Source organism: Phoca vitulina, unplaced genomic scaffold (assembly GCF_004348235.1).
Source record: "Phoca vitulina isolate PV1807 unplaced genomic scaffold, GSC_HSeal_1.0 scaffold3, whole genome shotgun sequence".
Lineage (NCBI taxonomy): Eukaryota > Metazoa > Chordata > Mammalia > Carnivora > Phocidae > Phoca > Phoca vitulina.
Genome location: NW_022589706.1, coordinates 12,968,673 through 12,995,069, shown reverse-complemented (window position 1 = coordinate 12,995,069; position 26,397 = coordinate 12,968,673). Strand labels below are relative to the sequence as shown.

At 40.2% G+C, this 26,397-nt stretch overlaps 1 protein-coding gene and 1 pseudogene across 1 annotated transcript in view; one reads left to right on the top strand and one right to left on the bottom strand.

The window, feature by feature from the left end:
* Positions 1-5,140, top strand: part of ADGRA3 (adhesion G protein-coupled receptor A3) — a 132,025-nt gene extending 126,885 nt beyond the window's left edge. Inside the window, exons 19-20 of the mRNA XM_032400098.1 lie at positions 2,843-2,873; positions 5,085-5,140. Of these exons, the coding sequence (XP_032255989.1) occupies positions 2,843-2,868 (26 nt within the window). The 3' untranslated portion in view covers positions 2,869-2,873; positions 5,085-5,140. The remainder of the gene's footprint in view (positions 1-2,842; positions 2,874-5,084) is intronic.
* A 3,882-nt stretch (positions 5,141-9,022) lies between these two features.
* On the bottom strand, positions 9,023-10,244 carry LOC116627634 (annotated as a pseudogene).
* Between the last annotated feature and the right edge of the window lie 16,153 nt (positions 10,245-26,397).

The following is a 26,397-nucleotide window of genomic DNA, read 5'->3' as shown; positions in this document are numbered from 1 at the left end:
TCATCAGAGATATTGGCCTGTAGTTCTCTTTTTATGTAGTGTCTTTATCTGATTTTGTTATCAGGGTAATGCTGGCCTCATAGAATAAATTTGGAAGCTTTCCTTCCTCTTTATTTTTTGGAAAAGTTTGAGAATAGCTATTAACTCTTTAAATATTTGGTAAAATTTACCTGTGAAACTGTCTGGTCCTGGGCTTTTGTTGGGAATTTTTTGATGACTGATTCAGTGTCATTGCTGGTAATTGTTCTTTTCAAATTTTGTATTTCTTCCTGGTTCAGTTTTGGTAGGTTTTATGTTTTATCTGTTTTCTTCTTAGGTTGTCCAATTTGTTGGCATATAATTTTTCATTATAATTCTCTTATAATCCTTTGTATTTCTGTGTGGTGTTATTTTTCCTCTATCATTTCTGATTTTGTTCATTTGAATCCTTTCTTTTTTCTTATGATTCTGGCTAAAGATTTATCAGTTTTCTTGATCTTTTCAAAGAACCAGCCTGTGGTTTCATTGATCTGTTCTATTGTTTTTTTTGTTTCTATTTAGTTTATTTCTGCTCTAATCTTTATTATTTTTTTTCCTTCTACTGGTTTTGGGTTTTGTTTGTTCTTATTTTTCTAGCTCCTTTAGGTGCAAGGTTAAGTTGAGGTTTTTCTTGCTTCTTGACATAGGTCTATAAATTTCCCTCTGTTGCTATAAACTTCCCTCTTAAAACAACTTTTGCTGCATCCCAAAGATTTTGGACCATTATATTTTCTTTTTAATTTGTCTCCATGTATGTTTTGATTTCGTCTTTGATTTCTCAATTGACCCATTCATTGTTTAGTAGCATGTTATTTAACCTCCATATATTTGTGTTCTTTCTAGATTTTTCCTTGTGGTTAATTTTTGGTGTCTTAAAGTTGTCAAAAAAAAATGCATGGTATGACTTCGATCTTTTTGAATTTGTTGAGACTTGTTTTGTGGCCTAGTATGATCCATTCTGGAGAATATACCATGTGCACTTGAAAAGAATGTGTATCCTGCTATTTTAGGGCGGAATGTTCTGAATATATCTGTTAAATCCATCTGGTCCAATGTGTCATTCAAAGCCATTTTTTCCTTGTTGATTTTCTGTTTGGATGATCTGTCCATTGATGTGAGTGTGGTGTTAAAGTCCCCTACTATTATTGTATTACTATTTATTACTTTATGTTTATAACAGCTGCTTTATATATTGGGGCGCTCCCTTGTTAGGTCCAAACATTTACAATTGTTACAGCCTCTTGTTGGATTGTTCCCTTTATTATTATATAGTGCCCATCTTTGTCTCTTGTTACTTACTAAGAATTGCTACCCTGACTTTTTTTTTTTTTTTTTGAGATAGAGGGAGAGTGAGAGAGAGAGAGCGTGCATGAGTGGGGGGAGGGGCAGAGGGAGAGGGAGAAGCAGACTCCCTGCTGAGCAGGGAGCCTGATGCAGGGCTCGATCCCAGGACCCTGGACCCTGGGATCACGACCTGAGCCGAGGGCAAACTCTTAATGACTGAGCCACCCAGGTGCCCCCTGACTTTCTTTTCACATCCATTTGCATTATAAATGTTTCCCCATCCCTTCACTTTCAATCTGCAGGTGTCTTTAGGTCTGAAATGAGTCCCTTGTAGGCAGCATTTTTATGGGTCTTGTTTTTTTATCCATTCCATCACCCTCTGTCTTTTGATTGGGGCATTTAGTCCATTACATCCAAAGTAATTATTGATAGGTATGTACTTACTGCCATTTTGTTGTTTGTTGTTCTCTTGGACTCTTCTCTCATGGCTTGCTGGCTTTCTTTAGTGATCGACTTGGATTCCTTTCTCTCTCTCTTTCTCTTTCTGTTTGTTTTTTGCAGCTCTATTACTGGGTTTTGATTTATGGTTACAATTAGGTTTGTATATAATATGCATGTAGTAGTCTATATTAAGTTGAAGGTCACTTAGGTTTGAACCCATATTTTTACTTCTCTCCCCTCCCACATTTTAGGTATTGGTGTCATACTTTACCTCCTTTTATTTTGTGAATTATTTTGTGAATCTTTTGATTTTTGTGGACTGATTTTACTGCTTTGTCCTTCCTGCTTTCTTTACTCCAACTTATGGTCTTCCCCTTTCACTCAGAGTCCCCTTTAACATTTCTGGTGGAGCTGATTTAGTGGTGATGAATTCCTTTAACTTTTGTTTGTCTGGGAAACTCTTTATCTCCTTCTATTCTGAATGATAGTCTTACTAGATACAGTATTGGGTGTAGGTTTTTTACTTTCGGCACTTTGAGTATATCATGCCACTCTTCTGGCCTGCAAAATCTCTGCTGAAAAATCAACTGATAGCCTTATGGGGTTTTCCTCGTATGTAACTGCTTTCTTTTCTCTTGCTATTTTAAAAATTTTCCCTTTATTACTACTTTTGGCCATTTTAATTACTATGTGTCTTGGTGTAGACCTCCTTGGGTTAATTTTGTTGGGGGCTCTCTGTACCTCCTGGATCTGGATTTCTGTTTCCTTCCCTAAATTTGGAAGTTTTCAGCTATTAGTACTTCAATTAAATTTTCCACCCCCTTTTCTCTCTTTTCTCCTTCTGAAATCCCTATAATACAAATGTTACTACACTTATGCTTGGTGTTGTTGTTGAGTTCTTTGAGTCTGTTTTCATTTTTTATTATTTTTTTTTCTCTCTCTTCTGTTCAGCTTCGATTGTTTTCCATTACTCTATCCTCCGGGTCACTGGTCCGTTCTTCTGCTTCCTCTAGTCTACTACATGTTCCATCTAGTGTATTACTCATTTCAGCTATTGAGTTTATCTCTGATTGGTTCTTTTTTGTTTTCTCTCTTTAAGGTCTCACTGAGGTCCTACAGCCTTAAGTCTAGTGAGTATCTTTATGACCTTACTTTAAATTCTCTGTCAGGCATATATCTTATCTCCATTTTGTTTAGCTGTCTTGCTGTCATTTTGTCCTATTCTTTCATTTGGGACATACTCCTTTGCCTCCTCATTTTGTCTAACTCTGTGTTTGTTTCTCTGTGTAAGGAAAGTCAGCTATGTCTCCTGCTCTTGAAAGTAGCGGCCTTATGAAGAAGAGGTCCTCTATGTCCTGCAGTGCAGTGTCCCCTGTTCTCCCCCAGAACCTGATGCTTCAATCATCTGCAGTGATTCTCTGCCCGGTTGTGGGCAGGGTTTGGTCCCTGTGTTAGTGGGCCAGTGGGCCACCTTGGGCTTAAGTTGAGTCAGACCAGGTACTCGCCAGAGATAGAGTAGCACTGAACTGCTGGTGCTTTCCCTGTCTCGTTCCCTGAGAAGTGTTCATTGTTGAACGGGGCATGCAGTCAGACCAGATGTCTGCCTGCAGCCCACTTCTGGGGCTGCGGTCAGACCGGTGTGTGTGGTTGTCTTCTCTCCCTTGGGCACGGGTCACTTTGGAGTGGTGCTGGCCCCTGCCAGGGCTGCTGGCACACTGCCAGGCTTGTGGCACTGCTTTGTATCGGCTCTAGACAGGAGTAAATGGAGGGGGTTCATTGGTAGAAGAACATGGTGTTGGGGCATGTGGTACCAGTAAGGTCTGGGCTGGTCCCCTGAGGGAAGGGACTGGGGCAGGTCAGGTGGAGGGAGTGGATCTGCAGAAGTGTGGCAGGTAGAGGGGAGTAGAGGGTGGGCTTGTGGTGTTAGCAAGTCTTGTGTGGGTTTGCTGCAGGAGGGGACCTTAGCGCATCTGGTTGGAGGGGGTGTGCCCGCAGGAGAACATGGGGGTGGGGCATGGGGTTAGCAAGTTAGGTAGAGAGTGTTGCCACTATGCTGGTTCTCGCAGGTGTTCATGTGTCTAGACTGGGGTGCAGGGGAGGGAAATGGCACCTGCCAACTCCTTTTCTTCTGGAGAAGTCTCCAAAGATCCTGGCCCCCCCAGCGCACGCTCTGAGGTTAGTAAACTCTGCGTCCTGTATGCCCCAGCAATTTTTCAAACTGCTGCTTCTGTGCTGTATCTCCGGGGGGCTGTTTGCTGTGCTGTCTGCTCAAGGGTAGGAACTCCACCCTCTGCTCTCCTGGCACGGAGCCTGCTGATTTTTAAAGTTCTGGGTATTAGGACCTGCTGAGTGTAAGAACTTGAGAAACTTGGCCCCTTCGTCTTCAAAGCCAAACATTATGGAGATTCATCTTTCCCATGCAGGCTCCCTGGGTTGAGAATCTGCTTCTCTCCCCTCTCTACACCCGTGGTGTCGTGGTCCCCCCCCTCCTGTGGACAGTCCTGCAGGTCTGTTTAGCGCCGACCCTTGTCTCTGCCCTTCCTACCCTCTTCATTGTGGCCTCTTCTCTACATTTGGCTGTGGAGGGTCTGGCCTTTCAGTCTCTGGGTTATTTTCTGGGTTATTTACACTGACCTGGCTGTTACCTAGTTGTGTCCGTGGGATCATGTGAACTTAGGGTCCTCCCACACCACCATCTTCCCTGGAAGTTCATTCCTGGAACTTCTTGAAGGTCAGATTGGGTCTGCCCTGCCCCCTTTGCGCATCTAGGCCCTCAGATAGGCAAGACAACGCTTGAGAAGTGAGGCACAGCTCAGATCTGTGGCAGCTGACTAAAGGTTTGAATCAGATCAGATTCAAAGTATACATTCAAGAAATGCTGAGAGTCAAGTGTAGCTTGATCAACCTCAAATCTGAGCAATGTACTGTTCCACTTATATAGAGTAATTCTCAGAGACACCACAGGATAGCTTATTAGAGTGTAAATGTTCACTTGTCATTGGGTTACTGCATTAGACATTATTTTGCTTTGCAATAATAAAACTGGTAGTTCTATTCAAATAGAAATAGCTTTTGTCAGATGTTAGTTTTAGAGACACTCTTTTTGGTGGGGGAAACAAGGAAACCAAATGGATAGATTTGACACTTGACATTGAACCACTGCCCGACGCAGGGTCTCCTAGTAAGTTGATGTATATGTGTAGGATAATGTTTAGAAATGACGAAGATAAACTAATAAGAGATGGAGTGAATAATGCCTATTTGTTTATTGCTATTTTAATTTTGCTCTTATATTTTGCAAAGCATCCTTACAATGTTTGACCTCTTTCTCTGACCCATAGGTCGACTTCACATGGGAAAAGAACTTTGTTCCTCTACTATTTCCTACCTCTTCGCAGGAAGTGAGGAATTTCCCTTCCTGGACACACTGGCCATTCAGTAAGTATCTATTAACTTAAATATAACTTCATGTAGGTAACAGAAGATAAGAAGCCTGGGCATAGGGGAGGGGTGGAGGACAGAAAAAAATCAAATACTTGGAATGAAATAAAGATACCACTAAAAATATTTGGAGTGTGTGGATACTCAAAGCATAGAAAGTGATGAGCAATGACTTTATGCATCCCACTCAGTAGTCAGTTGAGTCAGAATGTGATGTTTGTGTATAGGATATGAAGAACACATTGTATCCCCCCACCTTTGTCATTTTTGATTTATGGCTTGTTGCTGGTTGAGGTTTCTCTATTTTTCAGAGAAGTGTAAACCGTTAAGAGGTGTTTCGGTTTTCTCAGAGATTGGCTCATTCATTTTCCCCATTTAAAAATTTTGGCAGCTGGGGCTCAAAGAATTTCTGACTTGCTGAACGTGCTGGCCAGTTATGCTCTATCTAGGTACAGGACCCATTTCTGATGCTGAGGTCACCAAGCTTTGCAGCACACGGCCTTGCTTCCCTGGAGGCAATGACTCGATCTCTTCATGGTATTTATGACCTATAGTTTAACCAAACCTTCTTCTCATCCTGGTTATTTCGTTTGAGTTTTAATTTCATAATGAGTTATAATTGGTCATGTTCTGCTCAAGGAAATGCATATGATTTATTATTTTATTCCATGAAAGGTTTTTTAATCCTGTTGTCACACACTATGTAATATAATATAATAACTTGATGTTATTTGCTAGTGTTAAATACCAGCCTATGTTTTTAGGTAACAATTAGAAATCAGGTTTGTGCTTGAGTATTTGTGTGACTAGATTTATATACATGTACAAATGTATATTAATATTTCAGGTCATAATAGGTAGTAACTAATCTTGAAATATTGGGATTTTTTGCACATGCAACTTAACTTTATATCCGTGTTCAATATATTTCTATAAATGTAATCTTATGAATGGATGGCACCTTATATAGAGATGCTGGGGCTTAACGTATTGCTCATTATTGAAAAATAGGAAAGTTAAAACCTGCAAACCTACGTGTTTCAGGTACTGAGTTCAGAATGCCCAAACTGAAGTTGGTTGAGACCATAAAAAATGTGAAAGTAAAAAAAAAAAAATAACTGAAAACATTTCAGCCAGGAATTAAGCTAAATCATCAAGAAAAGTGAGTCCTCCAGCAGCAATCCAAAATTTAAAGCAAATGTTAATTCTCTTTTTCTCTTCAGGGTTCCAGAATCGTTTAATTATTTTAATATTCACTCCAGTGCTTTTATCTGAGAGATGATTTGATTAGTTAAAGCACTTAGGATAGTGTTTCCCAAACTTGGGTCATTCATCACTCTTGCCAATTTTGCCATATTTTCTCCAGCATTTATATTAATGCTGTCACATGGGTCAACTCACTTTTTTTTTTTTTTTCAGTGAAATACAAGGGATGATAAATCCAATAGATTTATTTGTATTAACGAAGCCAACTCCTCTGGGAGAAATTTGTAACTGTTTATTCTGTGTACTCAGTTACTCTCACTGATTCATCCTGCCTTTCCACCTTCCTTGGTAAACCTGCTGGTGTATGTGAAGCCCCCAGCAGCCTTTGGTCATAGCTTTCTTTCAGCTTCTTTTTACCGGGGATGCTAGTGGCTCAGAGGTAGACACCGAGTGTGAACTTAAAAGATCCATATTATAGTCAGCAATGGACCCCTACCTATGCTTATAGAGTTGGATGCTTAGAATTAACTCCTGGCTGAAATCTCGTTAGATTCTTTCCAGCCGACTTTTGCTTTATATTGTCTGAAACACATATTGTCCTTCTAGTTGTGTTATGTTTACAATGTGGTGGGAAAAAAGTGTGTGCATGTGTATATGTTTAATCCATTACCGGCTGCTGTATATCTAGTGTGAGAAGGTACTGATGAAAATTTTTATCAGAATATTCCATGCATTTTTCAGAAGTTCAAAATCTTTCTAGAGGGTTCTTGAGATGTATTCACCATGTAAAGAATCCAGCTAATGCCATCTTGAATGGCACGATCATAGTATTCGGTGTCTTTGCATATGATATTGATGAAGGTTGGTTTGTACAGCTAAAGTAGAGTGTTCACATGAGCAAATAAATAGGCAGGATGTGACTGCTCACAAAGCCAGGAGTAGTCATGGGTGCCCAACTCGGTGAAGACTGGGTCTAGGAAGATACTCCACATGAAAGTAATGAACCTCCACTGCTAAGCAGGATGTTTGTTTTGTGATTGGTGTCCATCTCTACATAACGCTGACTAAAAATGTTTAGTGGGCAACCATGATTAACAATTTTTACTGCTTAGTTAAGTATTTTCTTTTAAACTTCATATTTTTAAAAAATGCATCATTTTAAGGACTTACCACCGTAAGAATTTCTTGCTGAAGCAGTGGTCTGGTGTATATGTCACTGGCCTGGCAGCCTCCCCCAGGGGCTCTCACCCCATCTCTCCGCTCTCTAGGCCCTTCCTCAGAGGATGAACGGTAGCGCATGGGCGGGTTTTATCGATCAGGTCTGGAGATGGCATGTGTCATGTCACATTGGCCAGAGAACAGTTGTGGCCACACCTAACTGCAGAGTGGGCTAGGCAACCAAGTCCAGCTCTGTGCCCAGGAAGGAAGGAAAGATGGTTTGGTGAACAAATAACCAGACAGCCATGGGGATAGACTCCCAGGATGGAAAACAGTGAGCTCTATTCCCACCTCTTCATCTTACCTGTTAAAAATCTTACTTTCAAAAAAAGCCCTGATCCATTATGAGTTCCAAACAAAAATGTTAGATTTCATGTCAGTTTGCAAATTATGTCATGGTCACCATTTTTTAAAAGAATTCAGGAAATACATGGAAATTCAGTATCCATCCTGATCTATGTCCTTTGATATTCTTATTTAACAGCGATTATATTGCAAGGCTCATTTGCTGAAGGTGAAATATATTCACAGTTGTTACGTAATTCATCTCCAGCACGTTTTGGCCTTGCAGAACTGAAACTCTTAAAAAAAAAAAAACAGAAAACTGAAACTCTATACTCATTAACTCCCCGTTTTCCTTTCCGCCCAGCCCTTGGCACCTACCGTCCTACTTTGTTTCTGTAAATTTGATTACTCTAGGTAACTCTTGTAAGTGGAATCATACATAGTTGTCTCTTTGTGACTGGCTTATTTCACTTAGCATAATGCCCTCAAGATTCATTCGTGTTGTGGCATGCGTCAGAATTCCTTCCTTTTTAAGGCTGAATAATAGTCCCACATTGCCTTTATTTGGATTGCTTCCATCTTTTTGCTCTTGAGAATAATGCTGCTGTGAAAATCAGTGTACTACAAATACCTCTTTGAGACCCTGTTTTCAATTCTTTTGGATTTATATCCAGAAGTGGAATTGCCGTATCGTATGGCAATTCTAGTCTTAATTTTTTGAGAAACCACCATAATATTTTTCCTGGAGGCTGCACCATTTTACGTTCTCACCATTTGCCCATGGGTTCTGATTTCTCCATATCCTCACCAACACTTGATTTCTATTTTGTTTCTTAGTGGTCTTCCTAATGGGTGTGAGGCAGTAGCTCATTTGGGTTTTGATTTGCATTTTGCTAAGTGATAGTGACCATCTTTTCAGATTGTCATTGGCCATTTTGTGTATCTTTGGAGAAATATGGAGATCCTTTGTCTGTTTTTTCCACTGAGTTATTAGGTTTTTTTGTTGTGAAGTTGGAGGTGCTTTAATATTCTAGATAGTAACCCCTTATAAGAGGTATGATTTGCAAATATTTTCTTCCATGCTGTAGGTTTTCTTTTCATTATTTGATTGTGTCTTTTGATGCACAGAAGTTTTTAAGTTGATGTTCTATTTATCAGTTTTTGCTTGTGTTCCTTATGCTTTTGGTATTATATCCAGGAAATATTTGCCAACCCAATGTGATGAAGCTTTTCCCCTGTTTTCTTCTAAGAGTTTTATAGTTTAAGGTCTTACATTGAGGTCTTTGATTCACTTTAAATCATTTTTGTATTTTTTTTCCACTGGTTAGCCTTGATTGAACCTCCTTTCACTACCAGGACACAAGACCCCCAGTGCTTAATCTTCTCCCCAGCTCTTCTGATGGAGAATTTGGCCTTCATAATGGCGGGCTGTTTTAGAAGCTCTCCCTTCCCCAAAACTTTGTAGTAGCCTGATCGCACCACATCAGTGATAGGAGCAGCTCCGGTCTTATTTCTGGAGGTATTTACCCACATTTGCTTGCTGACCCAGGTCCACAGTTTATCAAGGTTGACAGTTGGCCAGGAGCTCGGGTTCCTCCTTACGTGGTAATGCCTCATACCAACTTTTCCAAAGCAAACTGGGTGGTGTTTGTCAAAGTTGGTCCTGTGGCGATGCATACCACCAGCATGACCCCGGCCCTCCTGGGGTGCTTTTGGCTTTTGCCCATGCAGCCGTGGCCCCGGCTTTGGTGGCTCCGAAGTTTCTGGGTCTTCCTCAGTCTGCATGGCATGTTGGCAGCCCAGATGAAAGAGCTATTTTTGTGTGGTTTACAGTAAGCCTCCAACTTTCATTTTTTGCATGTGGATATTCATTTTTCCCAACTCCGTTTGTGGAAGAGACAGTCCTTTCCCCATTGAATGGTCTTGGCACCCTTGTGGATAGTCATTTGACCCTGTATCTGAGGGTTTATTTCTGAGCTCTCTAGTCTACTCCATTGGTCTGTACGTCTGTCTTTATGTCAGTACCGCACTCTTGATTCCTAGAGCTTTGTAATAAGTTTTGAAATCTGAAACTGTGAGGCCTCTACGTTTGTTTTTTCAGGATTGCTGTATTAGTTAGCTAGGGCGACTGTAACAAAGTACCACGGACTGGGTGCTTAAGCAGCAGGCTTTTATTTTCTCACAGTTCTGAAGGCTAGAAGTTTAAGGTCATGGTGTCTGCAGGTTTGTTTTCTTAAGTGGCCTCTCTTCTCAGCTTTCAGATGGTCCCATTCTTGGTCTGTTCTCCCATGGCCTTTCCTCTCTGTGGGCACATCCCTGAGGTCCCTTTCTGTATCTAAATTTCCTCCTAGAAGGACATCTGTCAGATTGGATTAAGGCCCATCCAAAGGCCTCTTTTTAACTCAATCAGCTAAATATGGTTACATTCTGAGCTCTGTGGAGGGAGGATGGGGGTGGGGGGAGGTTAGAGCTTCAACATAAGAATTTGGAGGGTATATAATTCAGAAAACAATTACTTTGGCTATTTGGGACCCCTTGAGATCCCATATGATTTTTAGGATGACATTTTCTATTTCTGCAGAAAATACTTTTTGGATTTTGATAAGGATTGCGTTAAACCTGTAGATCACAGGGTGCCTGGGTGGCGCAGTCGGTTAAGCGTCTGCCTTCAGTGCAGGTCATGATCTCAGGGTCCTGGGATTGAGCCCCGCATGGAGCTCCTTGCTCAGTGGGGAGTCTGCTTCTCCCTCTGCCCTCTGCCTGCCGCTCCCCCTGCTTGTGCTCTTTCTCTCTCTCTCTGTCAAATGAGTAAATAAAATCTTTAAAAAAAATAAATCTGTAGATCACTTTGCATGGTGATCATAACATCCTAACATCCTAACAATACTGAGCCTTCCAATCCCATAAACACAGAATGTCTTTCCATCGATTTGTGTTTTCTTTAAAATTTCTTCTGGCAGTGTTTTGTAGTTTTCAGTATACAAGTCTTTCACTTCCTTGGTTAAATATATTCCTAAGTATTTTATTCTTTTTGATGCTATTGTAAATGGGAGTGTCTTCTTCAACTTATTTTTGGATTGTTCATTGTTAGTGTGTAGAAACAACTGATTTTTGTGTTTTGATATTATTGTATCCTGCACTCTGCTGAATTTGTTTATTCGACCAGGGTTTTGTTTTTGTTTTTGTTTTTTCCTGAATCTTTAGGGTTTTCTGGGTATAATATCATGTCATCTGGAAACAGGGATAATTTAACTTCCTTTCTAATTTGGGTGCCTTTTGTTTCTGTTTCTTGTCTAATTGCTTTTGGCTAGGACTTCTTGTACTGTGTTGAATAAAAGTGATAAAAGTTAGCGTCTCTGTTTTCTTCCTGATCTTAGAGGAAAAAGTTTTTCTTCACCATTGAGTATGATTTTAGTTATGGGCTTTTCATAGATGGCCTTGATTGTGTTGAAGTAATTTCCTTCTGTTCCTAGTTTTGTTTTGTTTTTTAATTTTTTTGTTTAAGTTAATTTTGTCAAATGCGTTTTCTGCATCAATTGAGATGATCATGTCTTTCCCTCTTCTTTCTGTCAGTGTGGCATATTAGCAGTGATTGATTTTTCATGTGTTGAATCATCCTTTCACTCCAGGAATAAATCCCACTTGGCCGTGTTATATAATCCTTTCAATGTGCTGTTGAATTTTTGTTGCTAGTGTTTTGTTGCGGATTTTTGCACTGATAATCATAGTCTTCCACCTTTTTATATACGATATTGAAATAGGTGTTCTGTAGATACCCTCCATGATATTAAGAAAGTGTTTTTAATGCTTAGTTAGCTGAGTTTTTACCATGAATGGGATTTGGATTTTATCAAATGCTTTTGTTGTATTTGTTGAAATGCATGGTTTTCTTTTTATTCTGTTACTGTAGTCAAGTACTCGACTGAATTTTGAATGTGAAACCAACTTTGCCTTCCTGGAGTAAATGCTATTTGGTCGTATAATATTACCCTTTCTCTATAAAACTGGACTTGATTTGCATATGTACCTTTTGGGTTTTTGCATCTACATTTATTAGAGAAATTGGTCTATACTTTTCTTTTAATATCCTTTTTAAAGGGTTTTAGATGAATGTTATCCTGGCCTCTTAACATGAATTGTGATACTTGATATTTCTCTGTTCTCAGAAGGAGTTTTTGTAAGATTGGTTAGTTTTTCCCTAAGTATTTAAGAGCATCTTCAAGGGGAGTTACCTGGGCCTCAAGTTTTCTTTCATGGGTAGTTTTTCAGTTACAGAGTCAATTTTCTGAAAGATCTTGAACTATTAAAATTTTTCTGTATTGTTCAGTTGTATAAGATGTATTATTTTCTTAAAGAATCTGGCCATTTCATCAAAAGTTGACAAATTTATTGTCATAAAGATCTTTCTAATTTCCTCTCATCCTTTAAAGTGTATACTAATTTCACCTGTTTCATTCCTGATAATGCTACTTGGGCTTTCTCCATTTAAAAAATCCAGTCTTAAGAGGTTTGACACTTGTGTTAACCTTTTCAGGAAACCAGCTCTGGTATTGTTCACTTTGTGTATTTTACGTTTGCTTTCTCCTGCTATGGCCTTTGGTTCTTCATTATTCCTTCTCCTGTTTTTGCAGTTTGCACTGCTATCCTTTCTCTGGCATTCATTCATTCATTCATTTATTTAGGCTCCACACCCAGGGTGGAGCCCGACGTGGGGCTTGAACTCACAACCCTGAGATCCAGGAGTCAGATGCTTAACAGACTGAGCCACCCAGGCACTCCTTTCTCTGGCTTTTTAAAAAGGGTTTTTAGCTTTTCCATTTTTAAAAAATCTGCAATTAGAGCTATGTATTTCTCTGTGAATATTGTTTAGAAATAATGAGGACCATAGGATTGTGTAAATACTTCCATGTTTTCCTTTTTGTTTATTTTAAATAAAATAATAGGCTACTTCTGCTTCCCTTAGAGTACAGTGAGGAACTGTTTTTTTTATTTTTTATTTTTTTTAATTTTTTTTTAAAAGATTTTATTTATTTATTTGAGAGAGAATGAGAGAGAGCACATGAGAGGGGGGAGGGTCAGAGGGAGAAGCAGACTCCCTGCTGAGCAGGGAGCCCGATGTGGGACTCGATCCAGGGACTCCAGGATCATGACCCGAGCTGAAGGTAGTCGCCCAACCAACTGAGCCACCCAGGCACTGGAGGAACTGTTTTTTTCAAGTTTATTCATCATTTCTGTTTTTAACCCTCCCACCAAGGATCCTCTTACCTGCTTAAGTTTCATAACTCCTCATTTTAACAGCGTTTTCTTCTTTTTCCATGCCATTAGAGGTTTCTGGGGTGAATGGCATGTGGTAAAAATGCCAGAATGTGCTTGCATTTGAGGATACATTGCCTGTGAGACTCCTCAGTGTAGGCAAAACCTGAAGAGAGTATCTTGCTGTAGAACAATTCTAACCATGATTCAGGAGACACGTAGATGATTTTCTCACCTAGAATATTCCCTGAAGTAGTTTAGCTTTATGAAAAAGTGAAGAAAACCCTTTAGAATTATTATAGTAAAAAATGGAAATTTTTAAAGAGGGAATGGTTTGAGTCAGACTTTTCACTACAACTTAAAAGTTCTTAGCATCGAATGCAAACTATGTTTGATAAGTTGTGTTTATATGAGATTTCCATACATTCTGCTGACATCAGGGTTCCATTGGCAAACTGACACCATGGCAGGCCTAGAAGGTTTGACTGGTTTTGTTGACAGAAGGCCTGGATACCTACAGAGACAGGAATTTGCAGCCAAGATATATCACACAAAAGTGAGTCCCTCAGGGGCTGTAGTCACAGGAAATCTACCCACTTTTAGAGATAGAAAATAGGGGAGTTTATCAGTCATGGCCTGGGCTCTGGTTTATCTCCTCTGAGTTTATAACCACATGGGTTGGTATTTAAATTTTTACTGCCTGCATCCTTCTATGAATATCCCTCAACCAGCGATGGTAAAATAAATATGGCCGTCCTTGCTCAATGCCACTTCCTCGGATGGAAGAAGCAAACATAGTACAAGATTGAAAGCTCACACTCGGAGACCTATAGGATTTTTGAGTCCAGATGTGAACCGTCTCTTAGGTATTCAGCATTAGCTATCCCAGCACTTTGGAGTGACCTGTTACAGTCATCTTTCTCGCAGCTCTCCATCTCACGCTCATCTACAGTGGATGCCGTCTCCATGCAGTGTGATCTCCTGGCCATAGTTAATTACTCCAGGAATGGGTATATGACCCCAGCCAGGGTCGGCCGTCTCTTCCTTGGGAATTTGAACTAAAAAGAAATTTCTTGGGCGTCTAGTGGCTCAGTTGGTTAAGCGTCTGCCTTCGGCTCAGGTCATGATCCCAGAGTCCTAGGATCGATTCCCACATCAGGCTCCCTACTCATCGGGGAGTCTGCTTCTCCCTCTGCCCCTCCCCCCGCCACACTCTCTCTCACTCTCTCTCATATGAATAAAAATCTTTAAAAAAAAAATAAAAAGAAACCCCTTTAATCACTTGATGGGTTAAGACTTAGGATCCTTTGGCTGTCCTATATTCTGTCTTGTCACCCTGCCGCCAGAGAGAACAATGCAGAAAACCAGAGGGAGTGGAGACAAGAAACAGGGTTTAGAAATTTCCTCCAGTCCAGCTGCATTCCCTGCCTGTGAGTTCTGTGCCATATATTCTATCACTGAGTCTCCCCTCCCTCCCCCACTCTGTTTTTTGGGGTTTTTTTGGCTGAAACTGTAGTTAATTTGTTACTTGCATCTCAAAAGAGTTCAAACTAGTATACTAATAGGGCCTCCATCTCATTTTTTTGTGTGTGTTCTCAGAGGTTAGACATCTCTGTTTTGATGGAATATTTGATGGAAGAAATATTCCAGATCTGACAATCAAATACTACAGTTTTCATTTTTGCATAAACACTCTATTCATTCTCATCATTTTAGTAGAAATGCCTAATAATGTATACATATAAATTATGGCACCATTATTTTGTGGATTTTATAAATGTTTTAGCTATCACACTATGAGAGAGAGGTTTGAGAATGAAAAAATACCTTTCTTTAGGCAAAATAGAGTATGCCAACATCACATATCACATTTACTGTTTTGCAGGTGAGGTTTGCTCTCCGGCTCAAATTACTCTTTTTCACATGAGCAGAAGATTGGTTGAGTGATAGTTCTTAATTCAAGAAGGAACAGTATAACTGACTGAAAAGCTATTCAGAAGCAAAAATACTCTCCTAAAAGTATTTTTGTGTTCTATAGAATGTTATTCATTTAATATTCACCTTTGAATATTGAAATTCCTTTTGACTCATTAAATACATTCCGTCACCAAATGGGAGACAAGCTTTAAGAATTTAACAATTCATGAGGATCTATTTATAATTTCATGTTTCTGCTTTAGGGAAATAGTTATGTACAGGATGTTAGAGTGGAACTTTCCACGCCTCGGTTTCAACTAAGGTGCTGATTCTCTGAATATCAAGATACCAAATGGAGTGAAAGCATTGCATACAAATTCTGTGAAAGAAATGTGAAGGTACCGGGCGCCTGGGTGGCTCAGTTGGTTAAGCAACTGCCTTTGGCTCAGGTCATGATCCTGGAGTCCCTGGATCGAGTCCCGCATTGGGCTCCCTGCTCAGCAGGGAGTCTGCTTCTCCCTCTGACCCTCCCGACCCTCCCCCCTCTCATGCTCTCTCTCTCTCAGTCTCTCTCTCTCAAATAAATAAATAAAATCTTTAAAAAAAAAGAAATGTGAAGGTACCTGTTCCACGAGTCTGTATCTGTCTGACAGACTAAGGGTCAGAGAAGAGGCCAGATAGCCCTTTGTGTGGGGACAGGAGAAGAGAGTTCTTTGGAGGCCTCTTGCAGTCCCTGGGGAAGGGGTGGAGTGCTGCCTTCTTTACCTCGAGCCTGGTGGGAAGGATTTCCATGAGGAAGCCAGGGAAGGCCCTCTGTGTTCTTTGAAACAGAGGCATAATGAAATGGGGTCCAACTCACTCCAACCCCCGAGAAACGTAGAAGACAGGATGTTCCCTCAAAGGTGTCTACATCTTAATCCCTGGAACTAGTGAATATGTTACCCCACTTGGCAAACAGGACTTTGCAAAAGTGGTTCAGGATTTTGAGATGGCGAGATGATCCTGGATAACCAGGTGGGCCCAGTGGCATCACGAGGATCCTTTGGAGAAGGCGGTGGCGGGATGGTCAGCCCGAGGGGACATCATAACGGAAGTAGAGGTCAGAGCAGTGTGACATGAGTCAAGGAATGCAGGTAGCCTCTAGAAGGTGGGAAAGGCAAGCAGTGGGTTCTCTCTGTTTCTTCAGAGCCCTTAGAAGTAATGCCACCCTATAATGTACTGTATGGTGACTAGCATAATAAAATAAAATTAAAAAGAAAAGGGGCGCCTGGGTGGCTCAGTTGGTTAGGCGACTGCCTTCGGCTCAGGTCATGATCCTGGAGTCCCGGGATCGAGTCCCGCATCGGGCTCCCTGCTCGGCGGGGAGTCTGCTTCTCCCTCTGACCCTCCCCCCTCTCATGCTCTCTCTATCTCATTCTCTCGCTCAAATAAATAAATAAAATCTTAAAAAAAAAAAAAAAAAAATTAAAAAGAAAAAGTAATGCCACCCTAGTGGCTCCTTGATTTTGGTGATTTTGGACATTTCATCTCCTAAACTGTAAAATAATAAATCTGTGATAATGTGTTTCTGTGTAATTGGAAACTGAGATGCAAGTTGCTGCTTTGGGGACTGAGCTCAGAGTGTTGTTGCTGTGATGTAGGTTAACAGGCACAGACCGGGGGGAAGGAAGGGTGAGTATTTTCTGTGCATCAGATACGGGCCTCACAGGAGAGATGGCTGGCGGGAGGCTTCCGTGAGGCCTGCCCAGGACTGCCCTCTGTGGGAGCAGGGAGTCTCCGCCGGAAGAGTCTGGAAGTGGGCCCTCGACTTCCTGTGCTTAAGGAAGGAGTTCCAAGTGACCATATGCATCCATCTATGTCAAGGAAATGGCAGCAGAGTTGGGCCCAGAGAGCTCAGGGCCAACATATGACAGTTCCTGTTCCAGTATCACCTTTTTTAACCTCTTCCCCCAGCGTGTCCGTTCTAATAGAAGCTAGAGCCACTTGAGATGGATGGGGGAGATGAGAGACAGCCCTGGGGAGGCCGGTCACCCTCGCTTTCTATGGCAGACGTGGAACCAGCAGCCTGGAAGGAAGTAGAAGATGGGACATTAACGCAAATTCACAGCTTTACTATCTTGAACTGTCATTTCTAATTACCTAGTCAAGAGATTTTTAAGGGTCTGACGGGATCATAGAACCTTCCAGTGTTTTCTGTTTCTCACTAAATCAAGTATAAACACACAGGAGCCAAAATACAGTTACATCTCCTAAATCTTATGGAAGTTTTCAAATGTAAAAAATCAGAAATGGTAGTATAATGAATTCAATCCCTGCTGTGGACTGAATCATGTCCCCACCCTCAGATTCTTCTGTTGAGGTCCTAACCTCATTTCACCTTCAATGGGACTCTGCTTAGAAATGGGGCTTTTTTTTTTTTGGAGGTAATTAAGGATAAATGAGGTCATGAGGATGAAGTCCTAATCTCTCGGGATTGTAAGAAGAGAGATCTCTCGCCACACGCATGCACACAAGAAGACCACGTGAGGACACAGAAGGTGAACCCCTGCAAGTGAGGAAGAGGGCTCTCACCGGCAGTCAACCATGCCACCTCAGACTTCCAGCCTCCAGAACTGTGAGAAGAGAAATAGCTGTTGTTTAAACCACCCACCTGTGGTATTCTGTCATGACAGCCCAAGCAGGTGAATGCACTCTCTCCACATCCCATGTTCAGGAATTATTACTGTTCTGTCACGCTTCCTTCATCTATTCCTCTGCCTTCTTCCTCCTTTCCTTTAAGGACTATTTTACATTAAAACTTAGACATCATGTCATTTTTACTTCTAAATATATCCATGTATATCTCTAAAGAACAACGGTGATCTACAGCCTCACCCCTGAGGCATAGAGGATTACTGTTCATTAGGAGCTTACTTCACACACCTGCTGGGGATGCTGGACATTGAAGTGAGTTGTGGGCTTGTGATTTGCTTTCACTACTGGAATGAGAACAGGAGTAACCTGTGCCAGTTAGATATTACTGTGTAATAAATCACCCCAGAATTTAGTGGCTTCATGTAAGCATTATTTCTCGTGACCCTGGGGGTTGGGTGGGCATACCTTTTGGTCTGAGACAGCTTGGCTTATCTCAGTGGTCAGCTGTCAGCCTGCTTGTAGCTGGATGGTACAGGAGGGCTTCAGTTGGGATCACCTCTTTGCTTTGTGTGGTCTCTCATCCATCAGCAGGCTAGCTCTGGATTCCTCATACAGGAGTCCCAGGGTTCCAAAGAGCGTGAAGAGAAAGTAAACTCCAGTGGCCAAGCACTTTTCATGCCTCTGCTTCTGACGCATCTGCTAAGGTTCTGCTAAATACCCAAGTCATGTGGGCAAGCCCAGATGCAAGCACCTAGAGAACAGACTATCTCTTGATGGGAAGAGCTATAAAGTCATACTTCAAAGGAGTATGCATACGGGATGGGAAGACTTTGTGGAATTTTGCAATCTACAGGTAATGTGAGGTTCTTCCTGAGCTATGATTAACTGAGTGTTTTGTTTGGAATGTAGTATGTGAAAGGCTGGATAACAAATTAACAGTTGGGAATTGGCAATGGAACAAAGCAAAACAGGATTAACAGGAAGGGAAAGAAGTAAGTTTCTAATTGTTCATTGATGTATATAGAAAAACAATACATCTTTATGTATTAATCTTATAAACTTGCTAGATTTACATGGCAATTATGGTAATTTTCTTGTCGATCCTTTAGGATTTTCTATATATGTGATCATTTTACCTGCAAGTAAAGACAGTTTTAATTCTTTCTAATCTGTATGTGTTTTATTTTGTTTTCTTGAGGTTATTTCCAATCTGAAAGGAAAAACATTTATTCTTTCACCATTAAATATGAGTTAGGAATAGGGTTTTCATAGATGCCTTTTATTAACTCAAAGCTACTCCTTTCTATGCTTAAAATGGAAACTTTGTTCAGTGTTGTTATGTATCATTTCTTCTTTCCTAGTGTAAGCATTTAGAGCTATAAGTTTATCTTTTAAATTCTCTATTAGCTGGATCCCCTCAATTTTTATTCTCATTTTCAGTCATATTTTCTAATTTTGTTCATCATTTCCCCGACCCATGTGGTGTTTGGAAGTATGCTGGAAGATTTTCCAGATGTGATTAATATAATTATTGATTGCCTAAATCGATTCCTTTGTTATCAGAGAACACACTTCATAAGTCATTAGGCCTTATCAATTTGAGACTTATTTTATGTCCAGCATGTGATCTCTCGTTGAATGTTTGATGAACATGTGTGAAGGATGTACATTTTACTCTTGTTAGATAGAATGTTCTATAAATGTAAGTTAGATTCGTTAGATTGACAGTGTTATTAAGGATGTCTGCGTTCTTATTGATTTCTGTCTACTTGTTCTATTGTTCAGAGAGGGATATTGAAATCTCTAGTGATAACAGTCAATCTACTTTCTGTTCTGTCATTTTTTTTCTTCATATATTTGAAACTCTGTAATTAAGTGCATATATAAACTTAGAACTGTTATGCCTGTTGATGAATTGATGATTTCTTAAATAAATAATTTATCTTTCTGACTACTTTTAAGATTTCTCTCTATCATTTGTTTTCAGCAATTTCATTATGATGTGTTTGGTGTGGTTTTCTTTGTGTATGTATTTCTTGGATCTACGTGTTTATTGTTTTTATCAAATTTGTGAAATCTGCAGGCTGTTCCTTTGATTTTTCTTTTTCTTACACATAAATTAGCATGACATTGTCCAAAATCACTGGAGTTCTGTTCATTTTTTATCTGTTTTTCTCTCTGTTCTTCAGTTTGGATAGTTTCTATTCCTGTATCTTCAAGTTCACTGATCTTTTCTACTAAAGTATCTAGAGATTAGATACTTAATCTCTATTAAGCCCATCCAGTTTTTCACTTCACATAGTGTATATTTCATCTCCAGGACTTAATTTGGTCTTTCTTTGTATTTTTCATTATGTGTGTGTTTTCCTTTAGAATAAAATATTGAGCATATTTACAATAGCTCTTTTAAGTCCTTGTCTGATACTATCATTCTATGTCATTTCTAGTGTTTTTTATTGTTGACTGACTTTTCCCCCCTCATGCCTGGGTGACATTTTCCAGCTTCTCAGTCTATAGATTTTAATTGAAGGATGTACATTGTGATTCCTATGTTGTTGAGTGTTGGATTTTGTTGTCTTAAGCACTAGAGTTATTTTCTTCTGGAAGACAGTTAAGACACTTGCAGATTTGCTTAATCCTCTAGAGGCTGGTATTTCAGGGTTGTGTCATGTGGACTTCACCGTGAGGCTGGTTTACCCCTACAACTTAGCAGCAACCCTCAGGTGTCTATTCTTGGTGGGTACTGTGGCCTCCCTGCCCTGCCTGGTTAAAATGCAAACATCTCTCAGTTCCGTGTAAGAGTTCTTACAGTTTCTCAAATGCTTTTTCCTGACTTGGTGAAATTTCACCTCATGCATGCACAACTTAGTATTCAGTTATAGTCTGGAGCAGATCCCCTGCAGATTCCTGGGGCTCTTTCTTTGTATGGTTCTCTCGTTTCTGCTTCTTTTCTACAAGTACAACCACAGGGCTTTGCTGAGTGCCAGTCTTTCCTTCCTGAACTCACTGACACTCCTGTGTTCTGCTTGGGGTTCTCTTTTCCAGCACAATTGAGAAAGTGCTTCCAGGCAGAAAGCTGGGGTGACTGTGATGTTGCTCTTCCTTTAGGGATTGTCCTTTGCTGCATGTTCTCTAATGTCCACAAACAGTTCCACATGTTTTGTCCATTTCCCTACTTCTTTACTGTATGCGGACAAATCTGATCTAGGGTACTCTAATATTGCCGGAAGTGAAGCCCCCTTCCCCATTAGATTTTAAAACAACTTACAATGTCGTTTGTTCATTCACTCTAGAGGTGACCAAGGTATATCAAACTGTTTGCTCAAAATGTATTTTCTATTCATGAAATGCGAATTTTATCAACTCTTTAGAAAATTAGAAGAGTTAATTGTGACAAAGCTACAGCTCTTAAGGTAGAAACGGAGTTGTTAGTAGCTATTAAGAATGTTTCTCAGTTAAAGAGACAAAACCGTATAATTAAGACCCTTAGGTTGGTTGAGGGAGCATTGTTGTGCATCTCTGCAGTTTTGTTCTCTTCTGAATTTGGCAGAACTTTTTTCATTGTCCATATACCTTGTAATAATGTCATTGATTTTCTTTATTTTTTAAAGGCTGAACTTGATTATATTTTGTAGAACCATTAATTCTTGGTTTATATGGCTTGTAGGAACCCTTATTTTTCTGGATCAATTTTTCTAATTTGAAGTGATACAGATTTGTCCTCTCTCCTTTCTTTAGCCTTATTTAAAGACCCTGCAGGGACATTGATTTGGAATTAATTCATTTATTTAGAGAAATCAAAGAGCCTGCCAGAAGTTCTGTTTCTTTTTATATTTAGTATAGAAATCCTGTTTTCATGGAGTTTGACAATATTGGACCCCTTATAAGGGAAAATATAAAAGGCTAGAGTTTTTGGACAAGCAAGAATCTTTAGAGTTAAAGGAGCCCATATTGTTGCAGATAAAAAACAAATACAAGCCAAAGAAAAGGCTAAGTATACCAGATTCTACATTTACTGTCATACCCATTCCTAACATCTTTTTTTTTTTTAAGATTTTATTTATTTATTTGAGAGAGAGAGATAGCAGGAGCCAGGAGAGAGACAGAGGAAGAGGGGATAAACAGACTCCCCACTGAGCAGGGAGCCCAACATGGGACTCAATCCCAGGACCCTGGGATCCTGACCTGAGCTGAAGGCAGATGCTTAACTGCCTGAGCCACCCAGGCACCCCCATTCCTGACATCTGATACCCAGTAGAAATCTCTTAAGGAACTGACCATAATAATAACCCCCCTCCCCCATTACACTGTTAACCACTAGTGTGGACAGTCATCTAGGAACAGTAAGCAGCAGAACCAGAACTAGATTCAGCCAAGAGTCCAATTTAGTACTGTCCAAATTACTCAGTTAACTAACCTGTGGTCCAGTACAGAGAAATCTCTCTGGAAGAATTATGGATGTGGTGTTTGGAGTAGGAAATAAACCCCACTAATTAACGTAGGACATGCACATAATTTTTAAGAAAATTATGCTAGGACAAGTACTTCCAACTTGGACCAAAAAGGACAGAGAAAGTTGAAAATGAGAAAAGATCTCTAGAATTCCAACTTTTGTGGCTAGGAAGAAGCCTCAGAAGCATTGTCTTCTGGAAACATGGGAGATTTCTTATTAAAATGGAAGGATATTTTAGAGGGAGAAGATGAGATCAGAAGGTGGTACAAAGAGTAAACCTTTCCCAGGGAGAAGATCTAGACTCCAACCAAGGAATATTTCCAGCTTCCTGCTTTTCCTTTTTTTGGATGGGAGTGTCCACTGTGGTTATCCTGTTCTGGTCTCGCCAGTGCGTTTTCATGGAAGAGAGGTAGATGGTTTGTCTTCTTAGTTCACCAGGTCTCCAGAGAGAGAACCGGAGAAGCTGTTCTTGATGATGTGAATCCAAGCAGCCTCATCTGCATCTGGACTGGATATAGATCGTGAGATTCTGGGCTTTGAGTCTGACACCATAATTGAATGAGACTTCAGGGCCCCGGGGTTGGGGGTTTGCATATTTCCCATTCGGGAAGATTTAAAGTGATTCTGGCTAGAGTATAGATGGTGGTAGATGGCAAAAATCATCATAATATTTTGAAGCTCTTCTCATCAAAACACGGAGTCTATTTTCTCTCCCTCTTGAATTTAAGCTTAACCATATAACTTGATTTGGCCAGAAGAAATTAGCAAAAGTGACACAACCGTAAGTTTAAAAGCTACTTGTTCTCGCTCCTCTTTGGAACCCTAGACCGTCATGGAGAGAAGCATGGGCTAGCATATGGAGGAGTTGAGATTGTGTGGACCAGACGCAAGCTGTCCCAGCTGAGATCCTGGCACACACGCCAGCCTGCCAACCACTAGATCTATGAATGAGGCCATCCTGAACAAGCCCAGAGAATCATGAAAAATAATAATAGGCTATTAAGTTTTGGGTGATTTGTTATGCAACAAGAGCTAACAAATACAAGTTATCCATGAAGGAGAGTGAGTGTGAAGATATGTGCTTCTCAAACAATAGGAAGATGTGGGTAGAGCCATTACTCTGAGATGTTTCTTTGTTTTGTTTTGTTTTTGCTTTTTTCCCCCTAGATGTGCATGAGGTTGTCTTCACACAAAGCTTGGTTCAAGAAACAATCTCCATTATTTCTAAATATTTGAAACAAATAAAACATTACTGTAAGTTTTTCCATAGTCATGATGTAAGCCCTGAAAATATGACTGACATTAGTAAATGTTTGCCTGTTTTCTCAACTCTTCTCTCCCTGGACAGAGATTATCACTGACAGAAGCTGAATAGAGGCTAGCTAGAGATTAGTGATTACTAATGGCTTTCCAGTGTCCATTTCTCTCTTTTAGCTATGCCTTTAGATGGGTCCATTTAGTAACTGCTCATTACATTACATTAGCTGCTCATTTAGTAACTACATTTTCTGGCCTTTTCTGAAGGAGATTTACAATAAAACCAATGACACGTAAGCTTTAGGATCCTTACTTGCAAAAGTCTGTTCCCAAACCCAGGAGGGACCCTCTCAATGTTTCACCTGATCTTAAGTTTTGGTGTGTGTTTTGTTTTGTATTGTTGTTAAGTTTTGAAAATTTATAGGAGTAAGATATTGTGATCACAATAGGTTAAGACTACCATGTCTTTGCCTTCCAGCTTTTTCTTTATTACACTTTGTGTTGGCTATGATGGAGTGGTCACAGGAGGTTTTGGGGATCTAGGGGAAGAGGAATTGGTGTCCATTTATTTTTCATTGAATGTGATATATTTGTGTGGTTTGCAGTCACCTCCTTGCAGAGTTACATTATCATTAGCCAGCCCAGTGAAGAGGTGGCCTTCAGGGCTCCTAAGTGTGTGGGTACTGGAGGGGAAAGTAGGTTTGAAGTGTGCAGAGCCAGAAGCTAGACTGTGGAAAGGTCTTTCAGGGATCAGATTGGAGTCCGAGGTTTCAGTTTCCATTGATGCCTAGTCAAAATGGAAGTTCTTTCCCATCTGGAATATACTTATTCAAAGCGTACAGTTATAAGCATTCTACACATTTTTCTTACTTTGATGAGAATTGCATGAAATTAAACTGATCAGAATTCCTACATGTGTGGTACATAAATCTTTAGCAGTTCTACAAATAGAGTATTTGTATCTTAAGTTACACGTTTTATACATTTCAGAGTATCAGATGTTACCTGATGTTGACATTACCAACAACGGATTGTGAAGCTGAAAGGAACTTTTCTAAACCATCAATAGTAAAATACAAAATTTGATAATCCATATTAGAGGAAATTATTTTTCTATTCTCACTATACAAAATGATAATTAGAGAATACTATGTGAAGAAGTAATCAGAATATACGGTCAAAAATATAGGAAAATAGTATTATGAAGGTTTAGTGGGATTAATACCATTATTTTTTTGGATTTTTTAATATTTGTGGAAATTGACAGCTTTAAAAATCTGTATATTTTGTTCATTCTAAATAAATATTAAATGTTATGTCTTTTAATGTCAGACTCCACAAAACTTGGATATTTCCCTAGATATGTGACTAATTTCTGGTCGGTAGGATAGGAACAGAAGGGATAAATATGACATCAGAGACACATTGTTTAAAACATGTTCTTTTTCCCCTTACCCTGAACTGGAACGATGGCTTGGTGATGCTGTGATGGTTAATTTTGTGTGTCAGCTTGACAGGGCCGGGGGTGCCCAGATACTTGGTTAACCGTCATTCTGAGTGTTGTCTGCGAGGGTGTTTTTGGATGAGATTAATATTTGAATCCATAGCCTGAGTAAAGCAGATTGTTTTTCCCAAGGTGGGGGTGGGTGGAGTTCATGCAATCCATTGAAGGCCTGAATAGAACAAAAAGGCAAGATAAGAGAGAATCACTCTCTGTCTTCAAGCTGGGACACCAGCTTTGTCCTACTTTGAGACTCAGTGTTGGACTGGAACTTAGCCCATCAGCTCACCCGGTTGTCAGGCCTCTGGACTCTGATTGGAACTATATATACCATCGACTCTGCCCTGCCTTCAGCTTGCTGGCTGTATAGACCCCAGGACTTCTCAGGCTCTACAATGGTGTGAGCCTTTTCCTATAGTAACTTGCTTTCTCTAAACGAGTTATAAAATAATGTTTTTGGGGCACCCAGGTGGCCTAGTCAGTTGAGCATCTGCCTTCCGCTCAGGTCATGATCTCAGGGTCTTCTCATTCCCTTCCTCCATCTTTCATGATCTTCTTTCGTTTCTGCCTATTGGGACCATGTGCTCTACTTCTGGTTAGCCCCAGATTCAGGAAGCCCTTCATTACTGTATCAGTTATGGTTTCAGGACCAATGACTTAGACATTACAGACTCAGAGTTGCTGGACTGTGAGCCCCTGAACGTCTGGGGTCATTCCTTGTTCATCCTGTGGTAAACAGAATTTACTTAACCTTTTGTAGTTTTAATCATCTATAGGATGGACACCATAATAATAGAACATACTAAATAAGACTGTTGTGAGAATCAAACAGGTTTGTACATGTAAAGAACACACACCTGCTAAGGACTGTTGTTCAGTGTTAACCCCTTAGTATTTTAGTGTTCCTTGTTAGTCACTACTTGCTAAGTGCCCAAATAAAAGAACAACTATGTGCCGCATGCCAAACAGCTATCCAGGAGTCAGAGGTTGTGATTTCTAGAGCCAAGACATTGGTGTGATGGTGTGTAAATGGTGTCTGAAGTTTGCATGCACAACAAAGGCTATGAAGTATGAAATGAACTTGGATAAGAGTGAAAGGAAGTTCAAATGGGTGAAAAGGTTCTAAGGCAACAAGCAACAACCAGCCGCTGTAAGTCATAGCTGTCCTCAGTTGTGAGGAGTAGAAAACTCTGGAAGAATCGGAGTTGGGTAAACTTATTTCTGATTTTATTTCTGATTTTTTTATTAAAGATTTTATTTTTTTTTATTTATTTGATATAGAGAGAGAGCCCAAGCAGGGGGAGTGGCAGGCAGAGAGAGAGGGAGAAGCAGGCTCCCTGCAGAGAAGGGAGCCCGATGCGGGACTCGATCCCAGGACCCCGGAATCATGACCTGAGCCAAAGGCAGACGCTTAGCCGACTGAGCCACCCAGGCACCCTTATTTCCGATTTTAAAGAATGAAAATATTCCCTACGCTGCCAAGCTCACC